Source organism: Astyanax mexicanus, chromosome 19 (assembly GCF_023375975.1).
Source record: "Astyanax mexicanus isolate ESR-SI-001 chromosome 19, AstMex3_surface, whole genome shotgun sequence".
In the NCBI taxonomy this organism is placed as follows: domain Eukaryota; kingdom Metazoa; phylum Chordata; class Actinopteri; order Characiformes; family Acestrorhamphidae; genus Astyanax; species Astyanax mexicanus.
This window is the reverse complement of record NC_064426.1, coordinates 28,093,717-28,110,373: the sequence shown is the minus strand read 5'-3', so window position 1 is coordinate 28,110,373 and position 16,657 is coordinate 28,093,717. Positions and strand designations below refer to the sequence as shown.

The following is a 16,657-nucleotide window of genomic DNA, read 5'->3' as shown; positions in this document are numbered from 1 at the left end:
CGGTATTGCTTTTCATACAGGTCCGGTGCTGCCAAGAGATGACACTGAAGGGGGTCCAAGCAGAACCCGGTGGTTTAGAAAGGACACAGTTTTGGTTGTAGGATTTTTTGGTGGTGCCTGTATGTTCAAGTATGGAGACCTTGTGATGCAACACACTTGATGTTCAGTAGGTCAGTCAGTCAGTCGCCCCAAGTAGTGATACGCGGGACACTAACAGCAGCTAATGCTGCCTTCAAGTCCTCCACGGAAATTCCTACTTACAAGGAAATTCCTACTTACACTTGTCACGCGTTCAAGAGTTTGTTTTTTTATGTTTGTACTTGGTTTGGTTTGGTTTATTATATAGACTGTGTATAGCTGGACAGAGCATCATCTCTCAAAAGTGAAGCCACCACAGGTCGGGCGCCCCCTGCTGTTCAGTTTCAGAAAGCTGTGAAACTTCACCCATTCCCATAGGTTTCAATGGCAAAAGAGACAACTTTCAATCACGTTTTTTTTAATATAGTGTAATTCTACCTCCTTTATTTAAATGCAACAGCTAGTGTAACCTCTGCTTTTATTGTCATATTTTTATATCCCCACATAATTTGATTTTAAAAACGTTATTCAGCTATATTCAAAAAAGGTGTGGGTATTGTAAAAGGGCTGGTTATGGGCGGGACCAATAACAGACCGTCAGCTCAGCTCCACTCCGCTCTGCAGCCTGTGACCGAGAGGCAGCCCTCAGGGGAGGGTTTATTCAAATGAGTAGGCTGTCTCTCCACAGTCTTTCTCCCTCCTCTGGTCTCTACTGCGCAGACTCGGGTATCGGGATCGCCAACATGGCGGAAGATTTTGGCTTCATTTTCATTAAATGAATGGGAACAGCGACACGGCGTCCATCTTTCTTTACAGTCTCTGGTTTATTATTATAAAAAACAGGAGGTTTATTTTACCCTACGTTTCAAGTTTGCAAAAGAGCACCTGGATGTTCCACAGCACTACTGGCACAATTTACTGTTGACAGATGAAACCAAAATTGATTAGTTTGGAATGAACACACAACGCTATGTGTGGAGAAAAAAGAAGAAAAAAAAAAAGGCACAGCACACCATCATCAAAACCTCTTCCCAACTGTGAAATATGGTGGAGGGTGCATCATGGATTGGGGCTGCTTTGCTGCATCAGGGTCTGGACAGATTGCCGTCATCAATCGAAAAAAATGAATTCCCAAGTTTACCAAGACATTTTGCAGGAAAACTTAAGACTATCTGTCCTCCAACTGAAGCTCAACAGAGGCTGGATGATGCAACAGGACAACGACCCAAAACATATAAGTAAATCAACAACAGAATGGCTTCAACAGAGGAAAATACGCCTTCTGAAGTGGCCTAGTTCTGACCTCAACCCAACTGAGAATGAAGCAAATAAAACACGCTTTAGGTGAGTGATGTTTTTTAACACATTAGAACCATGAATCATACTAGACTTTTAGGTTTGTTTTCACGTTCTTTACGTTTTTTTCACCTGGAATATTCAGCAGGACAATGCTCGCACCCACACAGCAGGGGTTTTCCAGGAATGTCTATGAACGCAACACTTCCTTGGCCAGACTGGTCACAAGATTAATCACCAATCAAGCCTTTATGGGACACTACGGTTTGTGGAGATTAAAACTGTGAATAGTATATATATATATATATATATATATATATATATATATATATATATATATATATATATATATATATATATATATATATGATTAATATTAAAAACTGACATCTTTTGTATATGTCCTTACTTTATCATAAAAAAAATACAATAAAATAAAAAAGCAACAGTGACATCTAGTAGCAAACATATGTTTTGTTGACAAAAACACTTTCATCTTAAAACTCGTAATACTAACAAACATGTTTACATATATAAAGTAGCTTACTTTTTTGTACACTTATGGTCACTGACGTCTTTTTTATATGTCATTATTCAATTATAAAAATACAAAAATAAAATAAAATAGAACAACCGTGACATCTAGTGGCAAAAAGACGTTTTGCTGCTAAAGCCCTTTCACCTTCGACCTCTTTATACTAACAAACATGTGTACATATTTAAATAAAACAGCTGTTTAATTTATAATTAACATATTTAATATATTATTACATTTAAAACCATAGTTAAAATAAAAAGTAATATGGTTTAATCTGAATATAAAATACTAAAATGTTCATTCTCTGACCTTTCCTCCATGCTGATAGGCGGAGCGGCGCATGCGCACTGTGGAGAAAGGGGGAGGACTGGAGGTCGAACAGGAGAATAGTTTTATTTATTAATAATTTCTCCGCGGGTTTTGGGTTAAAATGCCGCTGGACCACGATAAGGATGTGTACACCGAGCCCCCGCCCCGGACTCCGGTGGTGGATAAGCAGACGACGCTTCCTAATCCCGCTTTAATTCTGGCCAAACTGTTCTACTACTCTGTGGATCTGCCTGTGACCACTTTCAGGGGTGAGTGTAGCCAAGGCTAATGCTAATGCTAGCGCTGTTCTGCCTGGATACAGATTATAACAGTTAGCTTTAGCTGATCTGTGTCTGTTTTTAATGAGGTAATGAGTAATTTATCGCTTAGTGCTATAGAGAGATTTAATGTTAAAGCTGTGTGTATAAATGCGGTGCAGCCGGTTGACCTTTCTCTAGCTATAATAACTAACTAGATAACCTACCTAACAAACGGTAGCATAGCTAGCTTAGTGTGTTAGCTTGCCATCAAATCACAGGATTTTGTTAATAAATTAATAAACGTATTAACAGATCACGTTTTATTTTACCTAGAGTTACCTATTTAGTTAGCAAACTCAGTAACTTGGATTGTACAGAGTTTGGTTAACTAGATTAACTGTTGATGTTAGTGAGATGTTTAGTTAGCTAGTTAGTTTAATAAATACTAGTGAGTCTTAAAAAAGTAAAATATCATTAACAAGTTACTTAATTTATGTATTATACAGATGTATTACACACCGCGTTATCTATGTTACGTGTTTATGTGTGGCTTACAGACAGTGCAAAGATTCAAGCAGTTCAGCTTGGATTTATGATTCCTCTTGGTTATGTTCCAGAGGTTTTCAATTAGGTAAAATCAAAGAAACTTGTTATTTTTAAGTGGTCACTTATTTTTTCCCAGAGATGTATATTCTGATTGTAACCCAAACATGAATAACATGATTAAAATGTTTGCATCAGGAATAAGTTATAGAAGGCATTAATTAGTATGATTAATACTATGAAGTGTCTAATTATTTTTTTTAATTTAGCAAAAACTGATTGCAGAATACAGTTAATAAAATACAGTTAACCGGGGATCCGAGTGGTCCAGCAGACTAAGGCGCTGCCCCTATGATTAAGATATCTCTGGTTCGAATCCTGGTCATGCAGTTCGCCATGCAGCTGCCGAAGCCAATTGTGAGCCAATGTATCGGAACGGAGTCGCTGTACAGTTAATCACACATGCTCTTTTCTTTTGTTTTCTTTTGTCTCTAGATACAATCGACAGCATTCGGGGCAAGAACAAGTACTACTACTACCACCAGAAGTTTCGTCGTGTGCCAGAGCTGATCGAGTGCCGGGAGGGTGACTACGTCTGCTATTATGAAGCAGAGATGCAGTGGAGAAGAGATCAGTAAGTAGTGATGTAGTAGCTGTGCTTCCATCTTTTTTTTGTTTTTGTGAATTAAAAGAGCAAATGTACCTAATTTGATTATGATAATATGCTTTAATAATGTATAATTTCACATATATTGTAGTAAAATATGTAGCGTTGATTTCCATGACATCAACATAATATAGTAGTGAAATCATGTAAATAAATTAAATTCATCCAACCCTTACATTACCAAACACAATGCAGACGGATACTTTTGGCAATATAGTGTATAATTTAAATGGAATTTAATCTAATGATACCCTGTTTCCGTGTATTGCTCTGCAGTAAGGTGGATCAGGAGATTGTGAAGATCGTTCAGGAGCGTGCTCGTGCCTGCCAGCAGCGTGAAGGTCCCAGCTACCATCAGAATTGTGTCAAGGAGATTGAGCAGTTTAAGGAAGTCTCCAGGGCATACCATTCACGCTGTGAGTGCAGTTCTCCTCTCTAGCTATTATTGCATCTGTTAAAAAAAAATTTCCAGCAGAAATTTCATGTTAACAGTTCTGTAGAACTATACTGTCTTCCCTATTGTTCCTAAAGCCCCAATCATTTACCTAATGTCACATTTTTTATGCTGTGAATTTGGACTTTCTCCCATTAATGGTTAATGCTACACAAAATATTTTTTTAAAAAGATTTTTGTATGCAGTCAAATTGGAATCCATGTGGTGCATTTACCGTGGCATTTAAGAAAACAAATACTTAGTTTCCTTACTTAAGTAGAAATGTTGGTTATATACTTAACTGTAGTAATTATTTTTCAGACAATTTTTTTTACTTTTTTACTTACTACTCCTTACATTTTCACAACCATCTGCTTCTTACATTATAAAAATAGCCTCGTTACTCCTATTTCATTTCTCATCGTTCAATAAAACCCCTATCCAGATAAATTTCTCCATCCAGATAGTTAATCTGAGTGTGTTTGGATGTAGAGAAGTATTAACATATACCATTCCAACACACCTGCACACGTCCTATAGTACACATGGTGTACAATAGGACTCTGTGGCAAAGCCTAAGCTTTTGTGCTTAATGGCATCTTTCCCCTTCACATTACTTTGACTTTTATACTTTAAGTAGTTTTAAAACCTAGCCCTTTTACTTAGAGTAAAAAGCTTGAGTTGATACTTTAACTTCTACAGGAGTATTTTAACGCTAGTATCCATACTTCTACCTACAGAGTAATGAATCTGAATATTTTCCACACTTTTTTTTCATCCACTTACAAGCCATTTTTCTGTGTTTCAGATGGGGACCTTGGTGCTCATGCGAGTGGAAGGAAGTGCTTGATGAAGCAGAAAGAGAGGATGATAGAGGCGCAGGCAAAGGCACAGAACGCATAAACTCTGATTTCTTATTTCAGCTCTGTTCTGCTTTCTCTTATGTCTGTGTAAACATGTAAAATAAATAAGTTTATTGAAATATGAGTTTCTTCAACTAATTCTCTCTAAGAAAGTCTTTTCTTCCATCTCATTAGAAACATTGGCATTAAGGCAGGGGTGTCCACTTTTAGCAGCAGCTGAGTAAAACCAGCCAAACAGAAATATGGCATCAGTTTAAAGACTGACCAATTGAATAAATGGCAACACTATTAAAGGAGAACTCCAGTGTGAAGTAGAGTTGAGGTGTAAAGAAACCTAATGAATAGCCTACCTGCATGCTCCCAACAGACTTATAATTCTAGTAATGGGGTCATAGCATAGCCATGAAAATAAGTTACTATTTTTACACCATTAACAAATTAAAGTTGCTTCCTTATTTAGAATTCCCAGGACTTACATCAGCTAAAAGCATTTATCAAACGAATCAGAACATTAAAGCATTCCAATCAAGGTTTTCTATTAGAACCAGTGACTGGACCTCTAAACCCAAAGCTGACAAACTCTCAGACCAACTCGCCCACAACACCCATTAGAATATTTGACCATGTATACAAATTAATGCTTCAACCAGTCTGGTCTTAAACAGGAGGAAATTGGTTACAAAAAGCTTAAGACACCAACTCAACATCTCGAATTAGAAATTTGCTAATTCATTTAGAAAAACGAATAACCAGTTTGGCTAGTCAAGATCTGTCCAAGCCACATATACTCAAGCTAAGAAACTGATCCATTCAGAGTATAAGCTTAGGTTACAATGGACAGTTGCCACTGCTTTGTTAAGCTTAAACTTACAATAGTGGTCTGAACTGCAGAAAGCAACAAATCTTAGTTTACAACAATGCAAGAATATGATACAGCTAAATATACTTTACATACTCTTGCACATATTTATGTATGACCCACTTGGATATACATAAGCCATGTAACATAGCAAAGAGAAGTAAATAGGTGGCATGGAAAGGTGTAATAAATTTGTTGCAAGATATACATTGTGTACCAAACCCTGCTAAAAACATTCATTGTACTGAACTGATTTCAAAGCCATATTTTTTTTTACCAGTGTTCCAATACATACACCTTTTAAATCAGCCAACCAAGTTGTTCATTTGAATTTAAATAAGCAACACAGACTCATAAGACTGTTTCCAGGACTTTATTTCAGTCTGATGTACAAAATTTAGGTAGCTGCCTGAATAGCAGCCTGGCTCCTCTGTACCGAGACCCTGGTGTGAGTTTTGGCCAGATGATCAGTGAATTCCTGAAAAGAACAGAGAAAGTCAATCAGTGATTAACAAAATCAGCTTTTGATTTACACAATACAAGGTAAAGTAGTGCTGCACTCACCTGGTAAGGAGACTTTGCGAACACAGTTTCCTTCCAGAGATCGGGAGTCAGATAGCTGTAGGTCTTGGAGATGGCATCAAAGGTAGCCTTGGCTGCAAAGGGGGGAAAAATATACAATCACCAAATTAAAACAGGGAATAAAAAATCCTGTTGTGCATAGGGATGCAATGCACTCACTATTTTCTCAGTTGCAGTGCATATCAAAATGCTCTTGTACACAATGAAGAGCAAGCAGACAGACTACAAAAAGCTGAGAAACAGCAGGGGCATTTTTGAGCATGTTAAAAGCTTGGCACACTCTACAAATCATTTAAAAATTTGTTTTCCAAGCTAATAGATACTTGATGTACAGGGCTAGAATCTGAGCATTCGCTGCTGTATCATTAGCACTTGTTTGTTTGAACAAAAATCTGGCCACCTTTGTTTATTTATAGATTGGAGTAGGACTAACGATTAGTCAATATAAATCAACAGGGTCAATTTTAAATTTGTTGAATTCAGATTTCATTGTAGACTAAATAATTTGTGAAAGTACCGCATTACACCAAGTATTGGGGACAGAAGCTAAATTAGAGGTGGGTAAATGGCTCATTCAATTTACGCTCAACTTAGTCACCTTCATCCCACGCAGTTTATTCAATTGTTGACAAAGCAGCAAACAAAACAAAAGAGAAAAATGCATTTCCAAACAGAGCCTCCTTACCAAAGTTGCCCAGGGTGGCCGTGCAGCCTCTAGCTGAGGTGTAGCAGTCGTCGATACCAGCCATCATGAGCAGCTTCTTGGGAACAGGAGCAGACACGATGCCAGTACCACGAGGAGCAGGGATCAGACGCACCAGTACTGAACCACAATGACCAGTCACCTAAAGAGACAATCCAACAAATTAACATTAATCTAAGATACTCTAAACAAATAGGAACTTGCATAGAAAACAGCAACTCTTCATTCTGTGCAACATCTCACCTTGCAGGGTACAGTGTGGGGTTTGCCGATCTTGTTACCCCAGTAACCTCTCCTGACTGGAATGATTGACAGCTTGGCCAGAATGATGGCTCCACGGATGGCAGTGGCCACTTCCTTGGAGCACTTCACTCCCAGACCGACGTGGCCGTTGTAGTCACCAATGGCAACAAAGGCCTATAAAAAATAAAATAAACCAACAGGTTACCACAAGGTCTTACTTTGATTCTATCAAATTAAACTTGTGTAAGGGGAGGACTTACCTTGAACCTGGTACGCTGTCCGGCCCTGGTCTGTTTCTGGACAGGCATGATCTTCAGCACCTCATCTTTAAGGGCAGACCCCAGGAAGAAATCAATGATCTCAGACTCCTGAAAAAGGTGACATAAGATTTAATCTCAAATTAAATCCTTAAAAAAAAAAAGCTTATTTACATTATGTTATTTATACTATGTGATTGTAGAGTTAGGTTTACACACCTTGATGGGCAGAGAATACAGGTAGATCTCCTCAAGGGACTTGATCTTCATGTCCTTCACCAGACGACCAAGCTTGGTCACGGGCACCCACTAAATTCAAAACAAAAAAAAACTTTTAATTTCAGACCATCAAGTTAAATGTTCAGTCAATATTAAACTTCATAATGCTCATAATGAGCAATCATTAATCATTTTAATCCAAAATATGCTGGAAGAAAATTAAGTTTACCACAACTGGATTTAATGTACTGGTGTTTTAAAGCAAATATGGTCCAACTGTCCCAATTAGTATGTTCCAAGTTTCATTGATTGCTCAACACCCTTTAATGTGATGCATAAGCTTCATTCAACCTTAGTGACTTTTGTATTACAGTGGAAAATTTCCTCCCTATATTTTAGCTTAGGAAAAAGATTCACAGGTTTGACTGAAGCAAACATCCAACTACTGAGATTCAATCTGTCAGTTTCCTAATATAACAATGTAAAATATATATAACTACTCCATGTAGAATTAAAACAATTGAATTAATCAAAATAATTAAATTAACCTCCCAGCCCTACCGAACACTAAACTTGGCACAATCCACTGTTGAACACTATTCTTAGCTTAGCCTTTAAATAGGAAACATATATTTGAGTGAATAATAAGACTTGGTCAGAGAGATGCAAGGCATACTAAGATTCTCCCATTACCATGCTTTAACATTTTCATGAACCTCCAAAAACAGAGCAGCATTAATAATCAATTATTATTACTATTTTTTTTTTACACAACACATTTACACATTTAATTTGAGATTAGGCAGTTGTGCACTGACCAATGCTTCAATAACTGGATTATAACAGGTAAAGAAAAAAAACCTTTCTAATATTATTCCAATACATCACTGGCATTAAATATTCTTAAATTACAATATTATTCACAACAAATATTTCCCATAAAAATCTTGATATACGTAAATTATCTAAGGGAAGTAAACAAGAGTCAAGCTGAGAATATCCTCAGTTATAATGCTGTATAATATTTGTATGAATTCCTAAATTAAAGCATTATTAATAACAGGTGTTTACTCACTTCCTTGTCCTCGGATTTTCCACCCCGGGCTCCGCGTCCCCTGCCGCGGCCTCTACCCCGGCCACGACCGCGTCCACGGCCCCCGGTGCCGAAACCTCCGCGAAAACCTCCTCTACCACCGGCGTCGTCCGCCATTTGCTGTTAGACACGAAAATACATTATTAACATTTATTTTAACAATAATTCACTTAATTTACACCAATCATCATCAGCAGCAAAACAGTCATGCTTGATGCTGACTAGCTAGCTAGCTTAGCTATCAGGTTAATCAATAATATAACTTATTACTGGCACGCTAACACAAATAATTACCATAATTAAGTAAAAGTAAGTATTTATATGACAGCTACAGCAACTCAAACGCGTGTATGAGCTTTATTTAGCGATAAAAAAATATCACAATATAAGAAAAAGTAATCCCTGTGGACAGCTAGCTAGCTAGCTATTTAGCTACCGCGTCACAGAGCATTAATTTATCCCAAATAAAACCCATGAAACAACTTCAAACACAATCAATCTCCCGTTTTAATAGCGTGAATATATCAGTACTGTACTCTGCCATCATCATTCTGCGCTGATACAGACGGATGCAGAAGATTTAAACGGATTATTTCAGTTCAATCAAAAATCCGCCGTTACTTACGTGATGTGGGTTCAAGAAAAAGAAGGCCGGGCACGAGTTCCGTCACCATTTATACAGCATCAGGAAATCTCGCGATATTTGCAGCTGCTGTGAAATCGCACCCTTTAGTGGCCACAGGCAGAAGAGACCAAACAGAGAAGAGCAAACCTATAGAGAAACGCAGTTAATTTTTTTTATTTACATTTTTCATATTATATATATCATAAATAAATACTAAACTATGATCCAAACTATAAAGGAACAAATAAGGAATCATGTAGTAACTTAAAAACGTTGATGAAGATATTAATCCTCTTTGTGATATGACAAAACACTAAATTAAAAATATATATATTTCAAGAATATACTACTGCAACAAAATAAACATGAACATGAAATGTTATTATTGCATACAATATGATATGGCACACCCCTAACTGAGATATTAAAAAATACAAGACTTTTATCAGATTTGTAACAGAAGTCAATGATCCAGAATGTCATGATACTAATAATAATGTACTCCAAATATCTCCATATATCCAGGATTAAAGTATAATAAATAATACTGGACAGATATAATCTGTCTCTAGTAGATATATAATGGGAAAAAAGAAAAGTGTGAAATTTCATTGTGAGTCTTTTGCTAAAAACAGCAAAAATCAGTAACCTGATGTGATAAAAGGAGTTGGGGGATATTGCTTCGTATATCAGGGTATAATTTTTGTTCACAATATTCAAAAAAATTGGCAATATTATTGTGTAGGATACGATATGGCACACCACTACTGGTAATTAACTTATCCCGTACAACAAAGGTTACAATTTCTATTCCTTTCATGCAGTTTTGATGTTATTTTTGTTACCACACTTTAGGATACCTTTAAAATTAATTAATTCCTTCATTTCTTATATTTCTCAAAATAAATAATCTTTACTTAGTTGAGTTGTTCTTGTCATAATATGCATTAGAGCATTACTTAAATAAAAAAAACATTCACAATGAAACATTTCCTAACTATAATCCATCCATCTCTTTCTCTTTGACTTAAATAAAAGTAAGTAATAAAATAGTTCTCTAATCTTTAAGCATTATTCAAACAAAGAAAAATCAATAGTCCTATTGTTATTGTTATCAAATGTTATTATGACATTCTCACTTTACAATGATGATATTTGGTTAGCTTTATTCATTGTTTTCCCCCTTTTGTTTAAATAATATTGTTTCTTTATCTGAATGTTTGTGTATTTCAACTTTTTTGAAGGTTATGTTCCTGTCATTTGTTGATAAATATCTGACATATTTGTATTATATCTGCATTATGGAATAAAGTAAGAAAATGAAGTTAGAATCATTCTTTATTATCAAACAATCTGTACAAATTATCAAGTAAACAATTCACTGTTTTCCAACCATTTTTGCAATTTTATTACACATTTATTAATGATTGAACACTTGCATTCTCTCACTTGAGTCACTTGAGGTCACTCTAAACTCTTAACATTTCCAACACATTGAACCTAGCTCATCAATACCTCTGAATGTGTAGTCCCATGACGAGCTGTTTAAAATAATGAAAAATGAACACTGAATTTAAGGTGTGTCCAAACTTTTGACTAGTACGGTATAATTTATATAGTGAACAGTGCAGATAGTCACAGTACCATGTAATACCCTTAATTTCTATTAGGCCTGTCAGATAATTTTAGTACTTTAGTATAGGAGTTTATGTCAGTGATCTGACGATAACATGAAAATAACAGTAACAATGCATAACAATGCAACTGCACTCTTTTATAGAGCAAAGAACTTGAATTCTGTAATAGTTTGGGAACTTTTTAACCTGTTTAATTGCAGCTTATTTTAGGTAGAATATAGAAAGGTACACATAAGCCATTATAATATGCTTATATTGGGTTTATATTTACATTTTCAAGCAAAAGTACAGTATCTCATTGGCTATAATATGAGTTGATATAACAAATTTACGGAAAAAGTACGCAATTAAACACAATAGGCAATACTGAGGTTGAATTTATGGTATGTCCACATACTGTAGGATAAGTTGATGAAGTAATTATAATCAGGGCAGGCCTAAATGTATGCTACATTTATAAATGTACATGTATTGCTATGAAAATATAATATATCAGCTATTCACCCATTTCAGTGCACGATATATTGTATCGATAAGTGTCATTAAATATCTATATTTTATTGAAGTATATAGGCACTCAAAACCCCCCAAGACTCGCCCCCAATTTGACTTTCTAAATGTACTGCTTCATTACTCCATCTGGTGGCGCTATAATCAAATGAATAGGGTAAATAAACCTGTGGTGAAGAATATTGATTGTAAAATTCTGTAAAATTGACACCAATAAATCAATTATTTGTGGTATTTGCTCATTTATGAGTATTTTCTCCTCTTGGGTAACAGAGATGACTACGAAGTATCACAGAGAATCACAATATTGGGATAGTATAGTGATAGTATTGTATTGTGATGCCCACCATGTTCAGTATACTGAATACTGAATCTTCCATCACTAGTTCAACCTTAAGTCCTCAGGAGCTGCTGTTGCTGTTGGTGATACTGCCGGCCGGGCCAATCACAGGCTCCTCCTCATCCTCGATGACCTCCTCCAGGTCGTCCATCACCTGCAGGCTCTCACAGATAAGGCTGATCTGCCTCTTCATGTGGGCCATGGTGTTCTGCATCTTCCTCATCTTCCTCTGCAGGGCGGCGGCGATGGCGCGGTGGCTCTGCTGCCTGACCTCGTACTGCCGCCGCAGGTCCTGGTAGCAGTTGTGCTGGGTGCGGGTGCTCTGCGATAGCATTGTGCCACAGCCCATGTGGCAGGGCTGCCTCCAGTGCTCGCAGTGCTGAGAGTGGACCTCCAGGTCGCGCCGCAGCAGCTGGGCCCTGCAGCCCTGGAAGGGGCAGGAGATGAGCTCGAAAGGGCAGACTATGCTGTGGCAGTACTGCTCGGACAGAGCGAAGGTGGTCCGGCAGCCGCGGATCTCATTCCTGCACTGAAGAGAAGAGAGAAAGGAGTGGTGTGTCAGTTTTACTGAACATACATTTTATATTTATATTAAAGAGGCACCAAAATGAAAATACTAGTGCATCTCAAATAAATTTAATATCACTGAAAAGTTACTTTATTTCAGTAATTCAGTTCAAAATGTGAAACTCATATACAGAATTATATAGATGTATTACATCTATGATCTATTTTAAACATTTATTTATTTTATTGTGATGATTATCTTTAATCTTATGATTATGGTTCACAGCCAATGAAAACCCAAAAATCAGTGTCATTTTATAAGACCAATTGGTGCTTATGGCAGTGTGGGCGGTGTTCCAAATCCTGTTGGAAAATGAAATCTGCATCTCCATAAAAGTTGTCAGCAGAGGGAAGCATGAAGTGCTGTAACATTTTCTGGGAAAACACTGCACTGACTTTAGACTTGATAATAAAACACAGTGGATCAACACCAGCAGACCAGCAGTCTCTCCAAACTATCACTGACCATCAGTAATTTTTTAATTTTTTTTTGTAAATCAAGGAAGCAGAGTCTGGAGGAAGAGTGGAGAAACACACAGTCCAAAATGCTTGAGGTCTAGTGTGAAGTTTCCACAATCAGTGATGGTTTGGAGAGACATGTCATCTTCTGGTGTTGATCCACTGTGTTTTATCAAGTCTTCAGTGCAGTGTTTTCCCACAAAATCTTACATCAATTCATGCTTCCCTCTGCTCACAACTTTTATGGAGATTTTATTTTCCAGCAGGACTTGGCACACTTTTGGGTTTTCATTTGCTGTAATCCATAATCATCAACACTAAAAGAAATAAACACTTAAAGTAGATCACTCTGTGTCTAATACCTCTATACAATATTTGTGTTTTACATTTTTACCTGCAGCAACATGACACCAGTGTGCAAGCATAAGGCACATTTGGAATTAAATAAACTTCTGGAATTAAGCTGTTTCTTAGTATTTAGTCCCAAAGCAGAAATGTCATAATTATATATTTTTAGCCAATTGTTTCACATAGTTATGTTTTAGTTAAAAAACAACACAGCTAACTGTGGCATTGATCTAGTTATAGGAGTGAAAAACTAGTCCACAGTTACAGTAATACAATGGGTATCCCATTTTATTATCCACAAGGTGTCACTGTGGGTGCAGTCGTTTCATTCCAAACAAGCCAGAACCTGAGTTGGTTTAAATATTTTCCTCACATCAGGATCATTTTACAGGCCATTTTTAACTGAAGTAGATTACATTTTTAATAATTTAACTTATTTATAGGCTATTAGTACAAGGGATTTCAGAGTGGCACCCCATCATCATCATCTTCATCAGCAGCATCCTACCTTGATCTTAAGCCGCCCGATGGCTTTACTGAGCTTGAACATGACGTATATCAGGCTCTGGCTGACAGGCTTTCTGCAGCATGGGCATGTTTGTTGCCTAGAGACACAAATAAAAAAGACAACATGTAATCAATGCAATTAACTCTTTGGGCCCTATTTTAGTGATCTATAGCACGCTGGTCAATTGCAGATCATGCAGCTGGATTCAGAGCATGTCGGTGTGTTTTTGGTATCGTGAGGGCACAAAAAATAAATCCTTGCACAGCTTAAAACACGCAAAAAGGCATGAACTAATTCTCTTAATTAATCATGTGTGTGTTTTGGGCGTAAAGTTAAATAAAACAATCAGTGTGCCACTCATCATTCCCTTTAAGAGAAAGGTGAGCTCTGACTTTGGCGCGTTCCTATCTTAACAGTGTGGCACTTTTGTGCGTCTCAGCAGAGGAAACTGATCTGCATATTCAAGCTGTAAAGGATTGCCAGCAGCTCATTTAAGGAAACGGCAATGTTATTTTATTCTTTATTCTGTTTATTGTTGAGTTAAAAGACATTTTTCAGGTTCTGCAGTGCATCCGTGTGTGTGTGTGTTTAACGAGTTAACACAGGGGTATACATGCACTGAGCATACCTATAGGAATGGACTCTGACGATTGATAGTTGTCAGGGTTTTAATCACTCGTACCTGTGTTTTCTATCGCTAAAATATCAACACACCAGAAATTTACCTCACTGAACACACCACACTCTCAGACCACCACGCCCAACATTGTAGATTTATTATCAAACTCCGGCGCAATTTTAACAGCACGGACACAAGGCATGAAAATAAACTGTTGAGGGGGTGTAAGATAGCAAATATCATCGCAACGCGTCTTGCAATAGGTGTATGATAGGACCCGATGAATTGTTGTATTGAAAAGTAATTAGGGCTGCATTATATATCGCTTAAGCATCGTAATTGCAGTGTGCACAAGCGCAATAGTCACATCTCAGGACGTGTGATGTCACTTAAGACAATTAAATCAAACACGTCATGTCGCAATGTTTTGATTCTTGACACAAGAAGTATATACACAGTGCTGTGTCTGTGTCAGTGACAGACTGCTGCTGCCTGACAAGCACGAGGGAAAGGGGGAGCGCGAGGGGGAGGGCAGGAGTAAACACAAGGTAACTGCATGGTCTCCATCCACATGGTTGGGCATGTGCTTGTAAACCCTCATGTCAAAAACTGTCCACCTCGGTTCAGCACAGTTTTGCGCAGATATTTTCAGTTACAGCTAAATTCACATTTTAATCCTAGAAAAATGCTCTTATTTACCTTTTAAAAAGTCATTTAAATGCCTGATTAAAGGGCAGATTACTGTTGTTTTGCCGTTTTCCTCAGGTTTTGAGCGCTCGGTGCTTGAGTTTTGAGTGCTCTTCCGGACACAACACAATGCGAGCGTGGGGTCGAGGCTGGTAATGTCATGGGCCCTGCACTGTTTAATATTGCAATATATACAGTCAAAAAAAAACATTTGCAATGTAAAATTGTTCCAATATCGTGCAGCCCTAAAAGTAATACATACCGCTTTAGCCACTGCATGATGCACTTCTTACAGAAGATATGGTGGCAGGCAGCTCGCACCGGGCAGCGCAGAACTCCCTTGCATATGCTGCATATCAGGTCCTCGTCCGGCACGTCCACAAACATCTCCACGTCATAACCACCACAGTGTAAACACATTTCTGCTTCTGCCTACAGAAAACAATGGACGATTATAGAAGAGGTGCAACGGTATGAGATTTTCCCAGCATGATAACCACCATAACCATTATGGTCTAATGGTATGTCAGTATACAGTATTTTATCATTATTCCTCTTGTCATTGTTGTTGTCTTAAAATGATTATAAACTGATAAAAAAAGCTTATTTAGTAAGTTGCTATCTATTTTTGAGAGACTAAGGCATTATTGTGAGATGGTTATTAAAGATGTTTTTAATGACTTATCTCGAAATAATAATTATCTATATCAAAATAATGATTTACTATATCAAATAATGACTCAGTACCTCGTAATAGTGACTTACTATCTCAAAATAATGACTCAGTATCTTATAATAATGAGATAGTATCTCAAAATAATGAATTAGTATCTCTTTATGACACAGTATTTTGTAATAATTACTTACTATCTCAAAAATATTGATATGTTTTAATGAAAAAAGGTTTGCTAGAGTTAAAATGTGAAACTATTTATTAACAGAAAGATTGGTAAAATGTCTCCCTTCTGAAACTAAATAAATATGAAAGCTGCACATTACGTAAAGCTGTTTTTTTATTATTTTACAGCTAATGATTATTTTTATTATATATTAATCTGCTTATTATTGGTAGGATTCTCTGGTTGGTTGCATTTTTCTCCTCAATACCAAAATTAAGCAAATGCACACGATATGCTAACCAACTTGCACACCCTGATGCCCATTTACTGCAATATGCTGTGTACTCAGGGCCAGGCTATTGGAGGGGCTCTGTAAGGGTCAACAATGAATGGTGTTCTGGAAACAGGGAGCACATGACTTTTACACTGAGCTCAAGCCACATAACTAACCTACAGTAAACACAGAAGAATTGTACATTTAATAAAACACAAATATCTCAAAATGACTCAGTATCTTGTAATAATGAAATACAGTATCTACAAATAATTACTCAGTATTTTGTAATAATAAAAT

General features: G+C 36.9%; 3 protein-coding genes across 3 annotated transcripts; 1 reads left to right on the top strand and 2 right to left on the bottom strand.

The window, feature by feature from the left end:
- The first annotated feature begins 2,211 nt into the window (after positions 1-2,211).
- Positions 2,212-5,107, top strand: ndufb10 (NADH:ubiquinone oxidoreductase subunit B10). The gene is made up of 4 exons (XM_022667031.2): positions 2,212-2,490; positions 3,520-3,658; positions 3,968-4,107; positions 4,934-5,107. The coding sequence occupies exons 1-4, from the start codon at positions 2,343-2,345 to the stop codon at positions 5,026-5,028; spliced, it is 522 nt and encodes a 173-aa protein (XP_022522752.2). The 5' UTR covers positions 2,212-2,342; the 3' UTR covers positions 5,029-5,107.
- A 1,096-nt stretch (positions 5,108-6,203) lies between these two features.
- rps2 (ribosomal protein S2) lies at positions 6,204-9,617 on the bottom strand. The gene is made up of 8 exons (XM_007241252.4): positions 9,570-9,617; positions 8,927-9,064; positions 7,852-7,941; positions 7,636-7,743; positions 7,376-7,549; positions 7,115-7,274; positions 6,412-6,503; positions 6,204-6,325 (listed from the first exon to the last, which is right to left on the bottom strand). Exons 2-8 carry the CDS (start codon positions 9,059-9,061, stop codon positions 6,245-6,247), a joined length of 840 nt encoding a protein of 279 aa, XP_007241314.1. The 5' UTR covers positions 9,062-9,064; positions 9,570-9,617; the 3' UTR covers positions 6,204-6,244.
- A 1,272-nt stretch (positions 9,618-10,889) lies between these two features.
- LOC103041837 (RING finger protein 151) lies at positions 10,890-16,407 on the bottom strand. The gene is made up of 4 exons (XM_049467869.1): positions 16,396-16,407; positions 15,507-15,676; positions 13,939-14,035; positions 10,890-12,585 (listed from the first exon to the last, which is right to left on the bottom strand). Exons 1-4 carry the CDS (start codon positions 16,405-16,407, stop codon positions 12,118-12,120), a joined length of 747 nt encoding a protein of 248 aa, XP_049323826.1. The 3' UTR covers positions 10,890-12,117.
- Between the last annotated feature and the right edge of the window lie 250 nt (positions 16,408-16,657).

Coding starts and splice junctions, on each gene's coding strand:
- ndufb10 (XM_022667031.2), top strand. CDS start 2,343: ATGCCGCTGGACCACGATAAGGATGTGTACACCGAGCCCCCGCCCCGG. Junction 2,491..3,519: donor GCCTGTGACCACTTTCAGGG/GTGAGTGTAGCC, acceptor TTTTGTCTCTAG/ATACAATCGACAGCATTCGG. Junction 4,108..4,933: donor CAGGGCATACCATTCACGCT/GTGAGTGCAGTT, acceptor TCTGTGTTTCAG/ATGGGGACCTTGGTGCTCAT.
- rps2 (XM_007241252.4), bottom strand. CDS start 9,061: ATGGCGGACGACGCCGGTGGTAGAGGAGGTTTTCGCGGAGGTTTCGGC. Junction 7,275..7,375: donor CCCACACTGTACCCTGCAAG/GTGAGATGTTGC, acceptor TTGTCTCTTTAG/GTGACTGGTCATTGTGGTTC. Junction 6,504..7,114: donor GGCCACCCTGGGCAACTTTG/GTAAGGAGGCTC, acceptor CCCCCTTTGCAG/CCAAGGCTACCTTTGATGCC.
- LOC103041837 (XM_049467869.1), bottom strand. Junction 14,036..15,506: donor ATCATGCAGTGGCTAAAGCG/GTATGTATTACT, acceptor TTGTGTCTCTAG/GCAACAAACATGCCCATGCT. Junction 12,586..13,938: donor TCGGGCGGCTTAAGATCAAG/GTAGGATGCTGC, acceptor TCTTCTCTTCAG/TGCAGGAATGAGATCCGCGG.